The 14,751-nt window shown below is 28.2% G+C and overlaps 1 protein-coding gene and 1 pseudogene across 1 annotated transcript; both read right to left on the bottom strand.

Annotated features, from left to right (window-relative positions):
* Nucleotides 1–4,014: 4,014 nt before the first annotated feature.
* On the bottom strand, nt 4,015–8,344 carry LOC132934595 (protein male-specific lethal-1-like; annotated as a pseudogene).
* Nucleotides 8,345–12,302: 3,958 nt separating this feature from the next.
* LOC132937434 (uncharacterized) lies at nt 12,303–12,962 on the bottom strand. The gene is made up of 2 exons (XM_061004256.1): nt 12,709–12,962; nt 12,303–12,625 (listed from the first exon to the last, which is right to left on the bottom strand). Exons 1-2 carry the CDS (start codon nt 12,960–12,962, stop codon nt 12,433–12,435), a joined length of 447 nt encoding a protein of 148 aa, XP_060860239.1. The 3' UTR covers nt 12,303–12,432.
* Between the last annotated feature and the right edge of the window lie 1,789 nt (nt 12,963–14,751).

Below are 14,751 nucleotides of genomic sequence, written 5' to 3'. Positions count from 1 at the left end.
TCATAATTGTATGGTACCTATATGTATACCTAACCTTTTGTATTATACATTTAAAATGGTATACAACATTTTTAAATATTTTTATGTTTAAATGATACAAGTATAAGTATACAATGTTATACATGTATATTGTCTTCCTGCTGAATTCTTACATTAGAATTTAGAACACTGAACATTAGTACAGCATTATAAACTTATCAATATTTATCATATTATATATTCTACTAATTACTATACATGTCTTATGTATATAATTATAAATATGAATGCGGTATGCAGGCATGCAACAAAGTGTTAATAAGAATATAGTTTTGTTTGACAACATAATAAATATTATAAATATTATTTAGTTACAATAATAGTACGATCGACGATAAGCCATTTCCTGGGAAAATCACCAAGTTTCGCTACAAATAGTCGAAAACAAGACCTAATAGAGTAGGTAATAATATGTAAACCGTATTACTCGTATTCCATTTATGTCTATGATTATACCTAGAACTCTTTGACTATAAATATATAATTAATAATTGATAAATAACCATCATTAATATTTGTGTTGAAAAAAATTTCAATGTTTCACGTATTTGTGAAATATTTCATACTTCAAACACTACTAATCAGTAGGTACCTAATGCAGTCATCACTCATCATAATCATTACGCACTCCGCGTAAAAACATATTACGACATTATTATTTTTCTTCGTTCTTGCTATATTATACAAATAACAAAAATGAGTAATGCGAATAAGACAATGTTTTAGCTAATAGTAGGTATTTGTCGATTAGTATTGACTGCACCTGAAGGCTGTAATAGTGTTGCTAGGTACCAATGAACGGACGTTTAGTAAACTTAAACTTATCAAATAGCATTTGATGTCAACAATGGCAGAAAATAGGTTGGATTCATTAATGCTGTTGTTGCAAATACTACAATGTATAAGACCACACGCAGTTCGGCATGTGTCCGGTACGTGATGGGCAATATTAATTATTTATATGAAAAGACAATGTAACAGGTATAAGGAAAAGTATGATTTCATTTGTTATAGAAAAGCAAAGCTACACGTAGCAAGGAGGTATGTGTAGGTACCTTTTCACTGTATCAATGTATGTACCTATATAAGAGGGACCCTAACGAAAGGTTAATCACTCTATAGTTGGCAGGCTACTAGTTGACAGTATCCATGCTGATTATTCATGTCTTAAATTGTACAAGTTCAATAATTTGAAATTATTCTAAATTGATTTGTGTTTTATATTTAATAAACTTATATTATAATCAATTCGAATAAGAGTTATTTGTTCGACTTCGAAACCTATCAACAGTGTCTCTCATCCGGTTTTCAACACTGTTTAGTATTGAAAAATATGTTTTGGATGATATTGATGTAAATAAAATAGCTATACACAGTGGTGAGTAGTCTCTAATATGAAACAAAGAAGAATTCAATTTTTAAAATTGTATACTTACTTAATATTATTTTGATTCATGCATATTTATTATTATTGATTAAATAATAGGTACTCATACAATTGTATCTTAACTTATAACTTATAAGTAGAGCTTGAAAGTCGTAGGAGTAGTATATTATTCTATATGATCTTGATTTATAGCACACCAAGTTAAAAGTCTGAGATACACAATGGTGAGTTTAAGAAATCGAAAATTTGAAATTCATATTTTGCATATTTCGTCAATTTTAGGAAAAAAAGTGCATAATATTTTAATAATAATATTGTATTTACAACTCATTATTATTTAATGTAGGTATACAGGAGCGCCGCGGAAGACAAGTAATGCGAAAGCAATTCCCGCGGCGTCGTCGGTTCAAAAGGAAAAAAAAAAGGGTAGGTATACAGATATTTATTGTTATCATCGCAGTTGACTAATAAGTTTAACGACAACGGTTCGATGCAGATGCATTGATGAACATATTTAAATCTCTATCGCGCAATATTCCGATTTACTACCTATAAATTTTTCGAATATATTTTTTAGATTCTGAGCGGGGCGATGAATGTATTGATTTTACAATGATGTGTGTTTTTTTTTAATTTTTTTATTTTTGTGTCTGTGTACACGATAAGTAGTTGAAATAATACTTCGATTTTCAACTTCAGTATCTTGTTCGATGGGAAAGTGAATATTGTTGGTCAAAATTTAAAATTCCCGAAAGTTCTCAATAGCGACATGAAAACAACATAAAAATTAAGGAAAAACGGGAATTTTTACGCAAAATTGGTTTTCAACAAAATGGTTTTTGGTGTAATTCTAAAACAAATGAACGTATATACATGAAAATTTCACTAGTTGTTTATATTTGCACTTTTTATACACGATAAAATTTTCAAAATATTTTAATATGTTTTGAACTGTTTGGAAACATTTTCAGATTCCAATTTTATTTGTCTTTTTTTCAATGAATGTCAATAAAACTTTATTTGTTGGGTAAAAAAGCTTGACAATTTAATACAAGGCTCCTACTATATTGTTACAATGACATTTGAAAAATATTAAAAATCTTTAGTCACAGATTTTATTTATAAGCAATTGTATTTCAAATCTTGACAAAATACGGAAAAATTACGAAAATTAGCAAATTATTTTGAGTTGAGAATTCATAACAATTTTTCTTTTGAAATCTAAGATTTGAAATTGTAACACAAGATTCCTCATAAGTTTGTCTACCTTCATCAAAAAAAAATGTCTACAAGCAATTTTCAATTTTCTAATTGAAAAAATATAAAAAAAGGTGGGTAAGTGAATGTCGCTCTGCTGTACAGTAGGTTACAAGTGGCTCACTGTACAATGGATGATAATACATTTGAATTCAATGATATAACATAATTGTATACGAAAAACGATTCTGAACGGTGATGGTTTGTCAGTGTGGATATTTTATATAATATTTATATTGTTATTACCATTATTATTAATACGGTAGACTGGTAAATTTAATTAATATTATACAATTACAATAAAATAACTAAAATCGTTATTCTTGAAAAATTAATATGTAATAATTTCGCGTAAATTTGAACATAAAATAACTATAAAAAACTGTGTTTTTATATTTTTGAGATTTTATGGTTGCAGAATAACCTATTTACGTGGAACCTTGTTGTAAGTTTTCAATCCTTAGCTATAAAAGTTGAACATTTAAATATTTAATATATTCTTAACTAAAAAATCTACACATTTTTAAATTTTAAAATCAAATTGAAATGCTTATAAAAAGAAATCGTGCCTAAGTATTTTTAGTACTTTACAATTGCTATTTAAGCAATATATCAGGAGCCTTGTATTAAAATAACGAATTTTGGCAATACAAACAAAATTTTAAAAATACATTATTACGATTTTATAGAAATTTAAAGTTCAAATTTTTACGAAATTCATCATAACAGTCAATAATTTGACAGTTTGCAAATTATTTTGTAGTTAGATATTCATGAAAACATTGTTTGTATACCTATTATATGACAATTTAATACAATGTTCCTTAATTAGTAGTTATGATAGCAGTTAAGGAATAATAAAGATCCATAGACATGACTTTTTTTGATAAGTACCTATTTAAAGTTCAAATTTTGACAAAATTTATCAAATTGAAAATTTACAAACTACTTAGTAGGTAGTTAAAAATGTAAAAAATGTTCATTGTTCAACAAAGTTCAAGCTGGGTTCACAGCTATAAGTACCGTATGTCAAGTTGAGTCAATTAAAATTGCATTCTGATTGGACACTACTTTTTTGTACCTTTTTGTACGTGTAATTACAAAATTGCAACCAAGTAAATCAAAATTGACCACATCTCAACTTTTTAACCAATATGAACTATGTTTAATAAAATATAGATGTATTTATTGTGCATTTGAAAATAGATTCAATTTATATTTACACAAAAATATATTTATAGGCTAATAAGTATATAATATTGTCACCAAACGCTATTAAAACAGATTTACTATGCTAATGCATTTTTAAAGTATGCTAGGTATTTGTCAGAAATTAAATTACAATCACCAAAAAGTGATCAATATAAAAGAAACAGTGAAACACCTGTGTAGTACTTAAAAGCATCGCTGCAGAATAATTAAATTCTCCATGTCTGTTGAATATAATAAATAAGCCATTAGTATTGTGCTGTTTAATGTAGTTTTTATTTTTAAGTTTTCTTTGCAGTATTTGCTTAATATTTCTTCAGCTTTAATGAAATCATTTAAAAATAAAATATTAAATTAAAGTAGGTTGTACATTAGGGTGGTCCTCTGGTATAGTTGAAGGAAAAAAAATTGCAAAATGTTCAAGTTACCCCCCTAAAATCGGTTCCAATACTCAAAAAATCATATTAAAAAAATTTCAGACAAATTTGTCATTTTTAACCTGTGCCGCAAAAGCTTTAAAGTTTTAATAATAAAAAAATGTTCCAAATCGTTAATTTTTTTATATAATTATTCATAATTCTTAAAATAATGATTTTACAAAAACATTGTAAGGACACTAATTACACATTATTATTATTACAACAGTTATATACTGATACATTTTTTTTAAATATTTAATTTTTAAAATAAAAATTTGTAACTATTTTTTAGCACGGCAATAAATAAAATGTTTTCTATATCATATAATGCGATTTAAATAAACATAAACTTATGTAGGTAGTGTATAATATAGTTTGTATTGTTTGTAAGTAATACTACACGTTGTAATCTATGATACAAAGTATAGAATCGTTAGGTGGGTACTGGGTAAAGTATACCTAAACTCGTATTTTTCGATTAATACGTGAAGATTATTTCGATGACACATTGTAACATTCACTGGACGCGAACAAGCCAACGCAGTATACCAAACGCTTTTAGATTGGTGTTTAGATGAAAATGTACAAGCATTGTGTTCCAATACTACAGCATCAAACACAGGTCGCTTAAACGGTGCTTGTGTTTTGCTCGAACAACTGTTAGAACGTGAAATCATATATTTACCATGCCACCACAAAATATATAAAATTATATTAAAAAGTATGTTTGATTAAAAATTTGGGGTAGCATCGTGCCCAGACATGCCAATTTTTAAAAGGTTCCAACAAGCCTGGGGAACAATTAACCCTAACAATTTTAATCCTGGCATACAAAAAAATTGTTATGGATTCTGTAAATTACGTATGTGATCATATTATTAAATTTTCTAAAGATCAACTTTTAGAAAAGCATCTAAGAGATGATTACTGAGTGTTACTAGAATTAAGTAATTTTTTTGGACGGAAAACTTTCAAATGATATTATTTTTAAAATACCAGGTGCCATTCATCACGCTCGGTGGATGGCCAAAGCTATTCGTAGCTTAACAATTTATTTATTTTGTGAACAGTTTCGATTAATACCCAAAGAAGAAAGTGCTTTAAGAAGTATTTGCATTTTTATTGTACGATTATACATAAAAGTATGGTTTAATTCACCATCTTCAATCAAAGCACCTTTACAAGACTTGACTTTTATAAAAAATCTTTTATATAAAATGTTAAAAAGTTTTGTGGTCACTTATGGTATTTATCTGCAGAATTATGTACATTTGCTTTTTTTGATGAGGCTGTCACTGGAGACTAAAAGAAAAATGATTCATGCTCTAAACAACGACGATTGTACATCAGAATTAAGTTCAAATGCACGTTTAATTATATCTCCAAAAAATGCTAACGAGTTATTAGAAAAGGAAATCAATGATTTTATATGTGTCAATACCAAAAAACTATTTAAAAGATTTGCAATCAATACCACTTTTTTGAATGAAGACCATTTATATTGGAAAATTAATGAAGATTATAATAAAGCTCTGTTCATTTTAAAAAAATATTCCAGTTATAAATGATTTTGCGGAAAGAGGAGTAAAACTTATAGAGGATTATAACAATAAAATAACCAAAGATGAATCTCAAAAACAATACCTACTACAAGTTGTTAGTGATTATTGTTAAAAATAACCTGACCACAAAAAAAAAAAAATTACACGGTAATAGGTACATTTAGTTGTATCATTTATATTTAAAATATGTTAAAGATGTAAGTAATGAGTATTAAGACATTATGTTATTATTTATTGTAAATTGTTTATATAATTAATTATTTGTACTATTATATATGAAACAAATTGTAGTAAATTTAGTTTTCTATAATTTGTATCCATACAAATTTCTTGTAAAATTTTTTTTTCTGGAGTTATGTTTAAAAATATCAAAAAAAAATTTTAATATTGAAAATTTTCTATTTTTGTAACGTTAGAGCTTTTGCGGCACGGGTTAAAATTAAAGAATTTGCATGAAACTTTTTTGTATGATTTTTTTTTTGAAGTTGAACCATTCTAAGAGGGGTAATCAAAAACCATAAATGAAAAATAAGGACCACCCTAATTTACATTTATAATACTTATGATTTGTTATTGACAATAGTTAGATTTTTAGACACTGTACATGGTATATAACTATTCTTAAAATGTTAAATTTAGCAATTGTTGTAGATAATTTGTATTTTATTCTCTTTTATGAGTTAAATCAATATTAGCTATAAATGGGATGCTTTTAACCTTATAAACATAACTAACATAATATTTTAAGTTTAATAGTCTTTAATAAATAAACTAAGTAGTTATTAACATTTCAAATTATATAAATTGTAGTCAAATGCAGACACAGGTAATTTATCTGTGATTTCAATTACTTTAATGTTCGATGGACTGGGCAATAAAGTTGTGAATTCTTCCTTATTATTAGATTTCTGTGAATGGTGTTTATATCGACCTTGCTTCAAATTTTCTACTCGTAATAATTCCCTCAATCGTCGCAAATCCCGTCTAAAATAACAATATTAAATTGTTAATATTACCTAAATAATATAAGTACAAAAAAAAAAAAAACAACAATCTATAATTGCATTACCTTTTACATATTTGTTCCTTTTGTTCATGTTTATGATGTCTCTTTTCAAAGATACGATCGGACATTATTTCTGTGTCTTTTACAGAACGCCTACCAGAATATTTTATAACCCTCCAACTTGGTGTCTGCAAAATCATACATGCTTATGTAATAAAGACAATACTAAATATTTAACAGATTATATTATACATGTTAAATGAAATGCTTACTTCTAAATTACTCTTAGTATTTTTGGAAACTGGTTTATCATTTGTAGGATCATAATTTCCTAGGCATGTGTTATAATATGCATCATCTGCTGTGGTCAAAGACAATTCTTGCATTTTTCCTATGCATAGTTATTAATCAATAAAAATTATACACTGTTGGGAAAATATTATTTTTAAAATACAACCTGATTTAACTTGTGTAATACTAGTTCTCCGCTGTTTTGTCTGGTTGGATTCTAATGGATCTGGGTTTAGTTGTTTAGTAGCAGCTTGACGAGTCCTTTGCTTTTTAAGTTTAATGTCTCGTTGTTCTTGCTGATCTTGTATTTCAGCCAAACTCAAATTTCCTATGCCAGATGAGCATGTTGAAGAAACTCGTGCGAATGGTAAGACACCCAAGTTTTTCTCTCTATATAGCAACTGGTTTAGCTATATATTGATTAGCTACCGCCAACTTCTGTTTGAGCTGTACAACAAACCTTTTTATTCAGCAGGGCCACAGGTTTGCTGGACTCTTCTTTTAACTTGTGATTCAGGAATGAACGGGCCTTGAGTTTACTCAGCTTATTGGTCGCCAGCGGGTAGACGCGGTGGTTGATGGAGGCTACCGTCTGATCGCTGTCAGAGACCACGGCGATATCTTAGACGCGGCCATCACCATTTTGTTTTGGTCATCGAGCACCTGCTCGCAGTGGTTTACGAATCCTTCGTCACCACCGCCGTTTACGATCCGACACTCTTTGGAAATCGCCGAGACACGACCGACACCACCTCTGTTACTTCTCCTCATCATGCTTATCGTTTAACAGACTAACTTGCCTTACGTATCTAACAATGACAGTCAGCGGACTGGAGCGATTAGAGGGGAATCGCGCGCGTATGCACGTTTGTTGGAAAAACAGTTCAGCCGAAAACAGATCGGTCGATATGGGTTGACGCGGAAACCGTTCAAACGTCGTGCCGCGTGTGCAATGTGCTATTCTCTGTCCGTTTGTCGGCCTCTGCTGTCGCGTTTCGGTACGTAATAATAACAAATGTGAAATGATGGATCAACGAACGCGGTTCGCCATTACGGTAACACAACAATATTCAAAACACACAAACAAACGCGTTGACGAGATATCTCTCATTTTCATGGTACAAGGACAGCAGTGAGGGAGAGAGCGACCACTGATAAATAATATGAAACTAGATAGCCGACTCGTTTCAATTATTAAAGTCTGGCCGCCATATGCAGATTGGGCAATGTTTACATTTTGTTATCATTATCAATTACTGTGATAAGTAACTGATCAAAAAAATAGAAATTCAAACGTATTTTAGCATCGCTTATTAATAATTAATATTTATTATTGAATAACACTCAAGTGACCAGTACTATTACTGAGTGCTTACTTCCAGTAGGCAGTGTATAATGTATATTGGCCTGTGAAAATGTAGTACTTGCACTACCAGAAAACTGTGAACATTTGCTAGGCAGGCAACTAAAATTTTCATTTTCAATTCTTAATATGTACACTTAGTATGATGTATATTGCAAGTAACATTTGTTTAGTGCTGCACATACAAAGAAATCAAGTTAAATTCCTTGAATTAATAAACCATAATAACAAAAGATTATTTTATTAAATGTTAACATAATAAAAACATAATTGTAAAAAAAAACAATTTAGATATTATATTTTACATTTTAAAAAATATAGAAAATTAAGCGCAAAACCTTAGTTAATACATTATATATAATTACTTACTAAGTTAATGATTAGAAAACAAAATTAATTTTTTTAATTTTTGTTGTTTACTGGTAGTTTTTACTACTGTTGAATATTCTTTGCCAAATGATTTTAATCTGACACATATATAAGTAAGGAAATTAAAATCATTTTACAGGGTCGTTTCAAAATACTACTGTTGCAATCTAATTCACTAAATATATTATGATCAAGAGACAAGTTATTAGTGCATTGGTACATTATTTTTTATTTAAATTGGGTATGTTAAGAAAAGACTTTTTATGCAAGAATCACAATCAAGTTGCTTAATTATTTTTAAAATAATGTATCCTAAGATGTAGTATTGAATATTATCCTTAGCATTTTGTAAAGAAGGATTTATATTGTTAATTAATTGTAGTCTGTTTAAAATATCTTGGTCAGCCTCACCCATTTGACAGTTGTCATTAAATTGCTCTTTCTTATTCCACTATATGTTGAAATTCATAATCATAATCATAATTTGTATTCATAATCAATGCTAATACTTATAAGTTTATGTAATGAAAAGGTACCTAGGCAATAAAATGCAAAAATTAGTTCATGTAGGTTAGGTTATATAGTACTAATTTTACAACAACCCGCAGAACAATACATTCACTATAGATCCGTAGCCCGTAGTTTTATAATAAATATTAAGATATTATGTAAAACCAAAGAATCCTGGTGAAACCCGTAGAGATAGTTGCCCTTGTGGTACAACAACAGTAGTATTAGTCAAATGCAATGACTCATTACCAATAAAAATGTGGGTTTAATAACTCAAGTGCACCTGCTATACTTTGTGCTGTTGCACAAATAGATGGTCATTTCAACATAGACATGTTTTGGGGCTAGATAGATACACGTTTTTTTTTGTTTCTGAACGACTTTTTGTTGGGTTTTCGACTATTTGTCGTCATATGATTACTTTTTAACAAAAACATATTTATGATTCATAGATTTTACTTGTAGGTATAGGAAAAATATCCAGTAGAGTGCTATGGTTTTTTAAATATAATAATTAAGTTGAAATAGCTGTTTTTCTCATTTATTTTTAAGTTTATTCCTTTATAATATTAGAGGTTGCTTAGGTACGTGTATCAACGAATCGTTTATATCTAATGAGTAATGACTAAAACATCCTTTATAAAGGATGATTATTTTATCATCAAACACTCATTATTTCAAGAAGTGTAAATATGTTTTGGAAAATATTATTTTACATAGTTTCAAGTTTTATCCTTATAATTTTTAAGGTTTTTTTCTTTTTTGTATGATAACATACAGTTTTACTTTCATATTCCAAAGTAGAATATTTGTCTAAATAATTCAAAACGTAAAAATCGAATTTATAGGACGAGTAGTTTATGAGTTATAACTTATAAGTATTTAGAGTTTTAATGAGCGGAGTGGAGTGGTACAGGGTTACCCCACGAAATGTTTGATCACTACTCCACTCATCTAAGCTAGCAATGAATGTATTGATTTTACAATGAGGATTATTTTTGTTTTTTTTTCATTTGGGTCTGTCATCACTTATTAGGACAGTAAGAATTATTAGATTTTTTCAACAGCACTTTTTTTATATGAGAGAGAATCTTGTTGGTACTTAGGGGGTCAAAAGTGAAAATTTCCCAGTAGTTTTCAAAAGCACTGGAAAAAACAAAAGAAAAATTAAGGAAAAACGGTTTTTGACAAAACGACTATGGATTTTTATGTAACTCTAAAACCGTTAGAGACACAAATTTTTACTGAATGTTTAAATTAGCTTTTTCTATACACTACAATTTTGAAATTATTTTAACTCGTTTCAAACTGTTTACGGACTATTTAAATTTAAAATTTTTTGTTTTTTTTCTTAAATGCCAATAAAATATTGTTAATTTAGTAAATACGTGAGCTAATTTCATACAAGTGTCTTAAGATAATTTTACAATGGCAGTAGAAAAATATTAATGATACATATTATGCACAGTTTTTTTTTTATAAGCATTTAAAGTTTGGATTATGACAAAATAAGTAACAATCACGAAAATGTGCAAACTGTTTTGAGTTGGAAATTGATAGAAATGTTTCTAGTTATATCATCGTTTTGAAAATGTAATACAAGATGCCTCATAATTTTTTCTACATTTATTAAAAAAAAAAGCTGGGTTAGTGAATGTTGCTCTGCTGTACAGTAGGTTACAAGTGGTCACTGTATAATGGATGGTATTAAATTTGAATTCAATGATATAAGATATTAATATCACTGTATACGAAAAACGATTATGAGTGGTAACGATTTGTCAGTGTGGATATTTTATGTTATTTTTACATTGTTATTACTATTGTTATTAACACGGTAGTCGGTAAATTGAATTAATATTATAATATTACAACAAAATAACTATGTTATTCTTGGTTATTTCATATGTAACTTCCTCCAAATTTTAATATAAAATAACTATAAGAAACAATGTTTTTATTTTTTTGGGATTTTTTGGTTACAGAATAACCTACTTACATGGAACCTTGTTGTAAGTTTTTAATCCTTAGCTATAAAATTTAAAATTTTATACATTTTTAAAAATCAAAATTCATTTACAAAGTTTTTTAAATTTTAAATTTGATAAACGATGTTAAACATCAAACTTTAAATGCTTTTTTAAAAAAAAATTGTGACTGTCTTTTTAATATTTTTCAACTGTTATTGTAACAAAATATCAGGAGCCTTGTGTTAAATTTTCATTCTTTTTTACCCAACAAATAACATTTTATTGATATTTATAGGAAAAAAAACTAAAAAAATTGAAATTTGAAATGGTCCGTAAACATTAACCTAACCTAGTAAAGAATATAATAATAATAATATTATAATAATGAAATTGTCTACCCCAGGCCTCTCAGGAATCAGTTAGTTGATAATGGACCATTCTCAAACAGAGAAATTCTTAAAAAAAAATTGGAAATCTGGTCTCTATTAGCTTTATATTCAGCTTTATCAAAAGTGAATTAAAATAATCCATTTGAATTGTTAGTACTTGATAAACTTTGTTTTAAAGATTATCACAAATTTGCAGTTTTTAAAATTTAACCTTATCTTTTTTTAAATGTTTCACATTTTAATGTTTAACCAAAAATCCCCAGAATGTATTGATTTTAAAACTACACATACAGTTTCATCTTTTGAATACAGACATGGGCGCAACTAGACATTTGAACAAGGGGGTGCTTAAGCTCCAGGTTTTTTTTTGTGACTCAATGGGTCCTAACACCATTATTTGCCTATATATTTTCCTATATTAACCACTAAAACAAAACAAAAACTATAATTCCTGGTAGATTTTTAAAGTCAAATATTTCGTTATTTTAATTTTTGAATCTTAAGAACGCACAATTTTGATATTGTCACATAGAACTCTTTATTTCCAAGCCAACGAATTGTAAGCTGTAAGGAATTGTCAAAATAAAATAATATCCATCACAAAATCAAAAATAATACGAATACAATAAAATTAAATCAAATCAATGTTAATGCATGGATTTTAATCCTCAGGTTGGTAGTTATCTTCACTTGCATTTTCTGTTTTTATAGGACGATCTTCAACTTCGATGTCAGATAGTTCTGAGTCAAGACGGCTTGATGATTTTTCATGTTGTTCCAAATGCTTTTTTAGCTTAACACCCCTTGAAAATACCTTGTCGCAATACTTGCATATGTAATGAGTATCTTCATTACTGAACAAAATGAAAATAAATTAACTTTTTAATATCATGTTTGATAATAATTAATAAAAAAATAAGACTTGATGAACTATTACTTAGGTGGAGCTTGGCTAGGTTGTCTAGTTTGTCCACTGCAATTAGCCAAATGGTTTGTAACAGCTTCTTGGCTTAGTAAAATGTTCAAACACATCTTGTATACCCATTTAGTAAGATAATCACCGTGCAATCCATCATATCTTGCCATAGTTCTGGGACAAAATAGTTTCTCTTTTGATTTGGTGGTGGTTGGTATTCTCTTCTTTCTTAGTTTACGAGACTTACAGTCCATAAATGGATGTTTCGGTGGCATCTTTATAATACAGGAATTCTGTTGACAAAAGTTAAAACTTTAAAAGTATTTAGAATAAAATAATAGCTTAAAATCAATAGTCATGGAAGAATGAATATATGGACTATGATGGCAATATTTCCAACTTCCGAGGCTCGGGCTCTCCGACGTTCGTAGTTACTACTTCTACTACCTTATGGCATGAAATTGAACTTCCATAAAAATAACATTGAAAGACTAAACATTTTAACTTAACATAACTCTTAATGACAACTAACTTAACATGACTCAAAATTCCTTTTATATTTGAAGGTAGGTACTCCTAAAAATATAATACTTTCAAATTAAAAAAATATTAGATTCTATACACATTTATGGAAAATATTTAGGTAGCAGTTGTCACGTCTTAAGATACTTGTACAGAAATTTTGGATAGTTGTTAACACAGCAAGTAGTTTTATAGATAAGACACTTTCCCGGTAATTTAAAACCTTACAGCCAACAAATTGAGTTTAAATTCCATCGAAACTCAACAAAATTATACCTTTGATTTAGTACACTAATGACTTGATGCCTGTCAAATTTACTTTGGCCTAGGGCTGCCCACCGCAAATTTATATTCACATTATTTTTACTTAAAATTAAAAACATGCTATGCTTATAGCTTATGCACATAAAATAAATCTAATATGATAAATATTTGATAATATAATTTATTATAATTTTGATTACTATATAACTTATATAGATTATATTAAATTTTATATTCGTAGAAAATGTTATCTTAAAGTTTAATATTGGGTCTAATCATAGAAGAAAATAGGAGGACATCAATGGCAAAAAGAGATGGCTATCAACTTTGCCTCATGCATCAGATAGGTATTGTGTAACACAGCATTTCTTAAACTTTAACAAATGATAAAACAAAAATTACACAACTCAATCTAATGCTACTGACCATAGACCTATAAACTATCTTAGTATTATAGGTCTATGCTACTGACACTAAAAAATAAGTTCTATCCCGTGCGGTTAAAATAAATTTAACATTGCTTAAAAATTATTATTGATTGGTATTTACTATTTAGATATGACAATAATTTTGTGGTCAAATGGGGTCTTTGATCGAAGTAAAGATAATGATTAGCTTTTCGATTACTTAATCTAATATTTTTATAGATGTACCTAGCCCGTATGTAGATATATCGTAGTAGGTACTTATTGTGTAACGACTGTTCAGTATAATATGTGCGTACCAATAGTGTTTATCATCTGTTCAGTGTTCAATATACCTACGTTAGTATTTTATACATATTTTTGCAACAGTTATTTTTTTATATTTTAATATGAATATTGATATTGTACCTAGCATCCGTGGAGGAATTTTATTAAATATAAATAATTGCATATATAAAAAAAACAAAGATTTATTACGAATGCGAAAAGTTCAATCGAAGATAAACCATTACAGATTTATCAGAAATCTATTAACGATTGTTCGACAATTGTTACTTCACACGTGAGTAAGAATTCAGTTCAACAATTAGTAAAACGTCAAAGACGCAATGTAGAAAACTATAAAGAACCAAAATCTATTGATGAAATATGTCTAGCCCCAACAATGTGTCAAACACCAAAAGGTGAATTATTTTTAATTAAAATAATGAAAATTTGCTATTGTTTACGACGAATGAAAACTGTAAATATTTAAGCGAATCCACCTGCTGGTTAGCAGATGGAACATTCAAGGCTTGCCCGCAAATTTTTGAACAAATGTATGTTATTCACGGATCAATTAAACGCGGAAATA

This window comes from Metopolophium dirhodum, chromosome 1 (assembly GCF_019925205.1).
Source record: "Metopolophium dirhodum isolate CAU chromosome 1, ASM1992520v1, whole genome shotgun sequence".
In the NCBI taxonomy this organism is placed as follows: domain Eukaryota; kingdom Metazoa; phylum Arthropoda; class Insecta; order Hemiptera; family Aphididae; genus Metopolophium; species Metopolophium dirhodum.
The sequence above is the reverse complement of the archived record's forward strand: the minus strand, read 5'-3'. Positions and strand labels throughout refer to the sequence as shown.